This window comes from Alosa sapidissima, chromosome 1, assembly GCF_018492685.1.
Source record: "Alosa sapidissima isolate fAloSap1 chromosome 1, fAloSap1.pri, whole genome shotgun sequence".
Classification (NCBI taxonomy): domain Eukaryota; kingdom Metazoa; phylum Chordata; class Actinopteri; order Clupeiformes; family Clupeidae; genus Alosa; species Alosa sapidissima.
Genome location: NC_055957.1, coordinates 7,454,865 through 7,458,327, shown reverse-complemented (window position 1 = coordinate 7,458,327; position 3,463 = coordinate 7,454,865). Strand labels below are relative to the sequence as shown.

The 3,463-nt window shown below is 39.0% G+C and overlaps 1 gene segment (V, D, J or C); it reads left to right on the top strand.

The window, feature by feature from the left end:
- Positions 1 to 880: 880 nt before the first annotated feature.
- Positions 881 to 1,451, top strand: LOC121706283. The segment is given in 2 exon segments: positions 881 to 953; positions 1,051 to 1,451. Coding segments are annotated over 2 exon segments (360 nt in total).
- The last annotated feature ends 2,012 nt before the right edge of the window (positions 1,452 to 3,463 follow it).

Sequence of the window (3,463 nt, the reverse complement as noted above, 5' to 3'; positions counted from 1 at the left end):
TGTACAGTTTCTTTATTTTGAAATGTTATTTTGAAAATCAATATACAGTATGTTTATTTAATTTCAATACATGAGTTATATTTTTATATTTTAGTCAGTAAAATATCCCATGTATATTCATAGCTCAACATTATTTTCTAATTATTTAAATACATGTATTGTTCATTCTTTCAAACTCAAATGTGAAGAAAGAAAATTTATTTAAGATATTCACAGTTTTACAATTTAATGCCAAACCTTAAAAAAGGCCTTGTTACGTATATAAAGCTAAAGTAAAGGAAGTAGAATGTAAAGTAAAGAAGAATGTTATTAATTATGTACATTTGATTTATTTTGAAATGCATGATTTTTAAATCAATATACACTAGATGTATTTAATGTCAATGCATAACTAGTATAGTTACAATTTAGTCAGTAATGGATTACATGCTTGTTCATAGCACCACAATATTTGTGTGCTGTTCATTCTTACAAAAACAAACATGACCAATGAAAATTGAAAAAGGAAAGAATGATTTAAGATACAGTCACACATTTTTTATGTCTTCTGAAATGAATACAATTTCATCCCAAAGGCCTCATGGGTCAAATCACTCATCAAACTACATTTATACTCCAGCACATCAAAACACTGCAGATAAATGTAGCTGCTAATCAGGAATCTGCGGTTCCCCCAGAAGCTCCCATGAGCTTCTGTAAATGACCAACCCATATTATGACCAATCAACAGTACCTGTGTGTGTGTTTGTTTGGGAAAAACCTGAGGGAAAGGAGGTGCTCTGTGTGTGTGTGAGAGAGAGAGAGTTTTGCATAGAAATGACACACACCTTGCAGCTCCATGTACTTTAATAGTCGCTGAGGGGATCAGAGCACTTCAGGGCTTCACTGATCAAGGTCCACAAAGATGATTTCTCCCAGTCTGATGCTGCTAGCTATGGGACTCATGGTCCAAGGTGAGACACGTATTCTGTGATTATGTTACATCTCACTGATAATATATCTTATAAGGAAGTATCAACTGCAACAATGTCTCCTCTTTCATGTCAACAGAATCATCAGGAGACAAAATTCTGACCCAGTCTCCTACTTCAAAGTCTGTCCAGCCTGGAGAAACGGTTTCTATTAGATGCACAGCAAGTGAGAGTATCAGTAACTATCTCAACTGGTACTCCCAGAAACCTGGAGAAGCTCCTAAACTCCTGATCTCCTATGCAACATCTCGCCAGTCTGGTGTTCCAGGTCGTTTCAGTGGGAGTGGGTCTGATACACAGTTCACTTTGACCATTAGCAGAATCCAGCCTGAAGATGCTGCAGATTACTACTGTGGTCAGAGTGCTTACATTCCGTTCACACAGTGTTAGAGCGCCGTACAAAAACCTCCCTCGGCTGGAGAGGATCAGAGGCCTCAGCAGACTGATCTGAGAACAGGTGCAGAGCTGCTACAGATGACTGAACTCAACTCATGCGAGCAGCTCTGTCAGATTATATGCACATGACCTCAGTCTCAAAAGCACAGCATCTACAAATAGATCTCACACTTCCTCTGTTTGACTGACAGGTGTCCATCGCATGAGTCATTCAGAAACAAAGTGGTGCTCAGCAAAGGTTGTATTTGGTTTTAATCTTGAGTGCAATTACACCCCCCCCCCCCCCTCCTCTCTCTCACACAGACACACACACACACACACACACACACAGTTAATTGTTGATCCATCTATGTGTAGTTTTATTCCAAGTGAATTGATATGTGTTCCCGTGGTGACTACTTGTGTTTCCACTAAAGTCTCCTGTAGCTCCTGATGTGTTCTTCCCTCCTTATTGCTTGTGTGGTTTTTCTATCATTTGTTGAAACAAGCAGCATATAGATTACATTATCTATTAATCTGACTTCATTTAATCCCATACACAGTTCAATCGTGATCACACACCGTGATTCATAATGTGCATAATCACTCATTACTCATATCTCTGAACTCACATCATGATGTGGAGTTCTGACCCTCTTCACATCACCACATGTAGTTATCATATAGCCAAGGCCGCACACTAGAGTGCAGTGGTTATCATATAGCCAAGGCCCCACACTAGAGTGCACACAGTGGTTATCATATAGCCAAGGCCCCACACTAGAGTGCACACAGTGGTTATCATATAGCCAAGGCCCCACACTAGAGTGCAGTGGTTATCATATAGCCAAGACCCCACACTAGAGTGCACACAGTGGTTATCACATAGCACAGTAGAGACGGAATAACTCTGTCTAGTGTCATTTTCAACACTGTAGAGATTTGCCTCCAGACAGTGGGGCACCTCTCCTCTTATGGACACACTTTTAGACCAGCAGATGTCTGGAGATCTCGTGGATTTGGTTTTTAAATGATCTATTTGTTGTGCCCTTAAGCAACGTAGTGTAGTTGTTTGACCATTAACTCTTTAACTGCCACGGAATTCTAGAATACTGCACCCCCTCACTGCCAGAGCAACATTCTAAATCCCCCAAAAATCTGCTGGATATTGTCAAACTGTGTATAAAGTATCTGTTTTCTGGTTTTACACTACTTTTTGATAGCTACAGTCAAATAACAAAGGATGTTACACCACTGCCTCTATTTAGGGCTCCAAAAACATTGTGTATGTCATTGTGGTCATTACAAACAGCAGTTGCACAATACAATTTGTAATATGTACTAATGAATTATCACCTCAAAAACACACACAATAGATAATATTCATAGGAAGATATGTAATTTAATCAATTAATAATATATTATTACATACTCTAAATATTCACACATCTCATTACATCATTACAAAATGATTGAGTAGCAAACTTATAACATACAACGTGACAAACGGTAGGTGGTTTCAATTCAGATAAATCAGGTAGTCTAACAAACAGTGACATGTTAATCATGTAGTACCATGCATGTCATTATTTATGCTGTTCCTTTGCAATTAAATTCAGGTCCAGAAAGGTTTAGAATGACTAAACATAAACACCCCTGTAGTAAAATTGAACAATAAATATAAATAATAAGTTCTTTTTGGTAATTGAGGGGCAGCCGTGGCCTACTGGTTAGCGCTTTGAACTAACCGGAGGGTTGCCCATTCGAATCCCGACCAGTAGGAACGGCTGAAGTGCCCTTGAGCAAGGTGTGTGCTTCACCTCACTGTATGTTCACTGTGTGCTGAGTGTGTTTCACTAATTCACGGATTGGGATAAATGCAGAGACCAAATTTCCCTCACGGGATCAAAAGAGTATATATACTATTGTATTGGTGACAAACCAAGATACTTTGCACATGACAATTTGCAGATCATAAAAGAAAAAATGTCCACCTGCTGGGGTGTTTTTTTAACATCTGCAAACAGTAAAGGACTGACATAGGTTAAGTTCTTGTGAGCACACTAACAGCAGAGACCAGTGTTGTGCCCGGGGAGCAACCTATATGTGGCCACAAT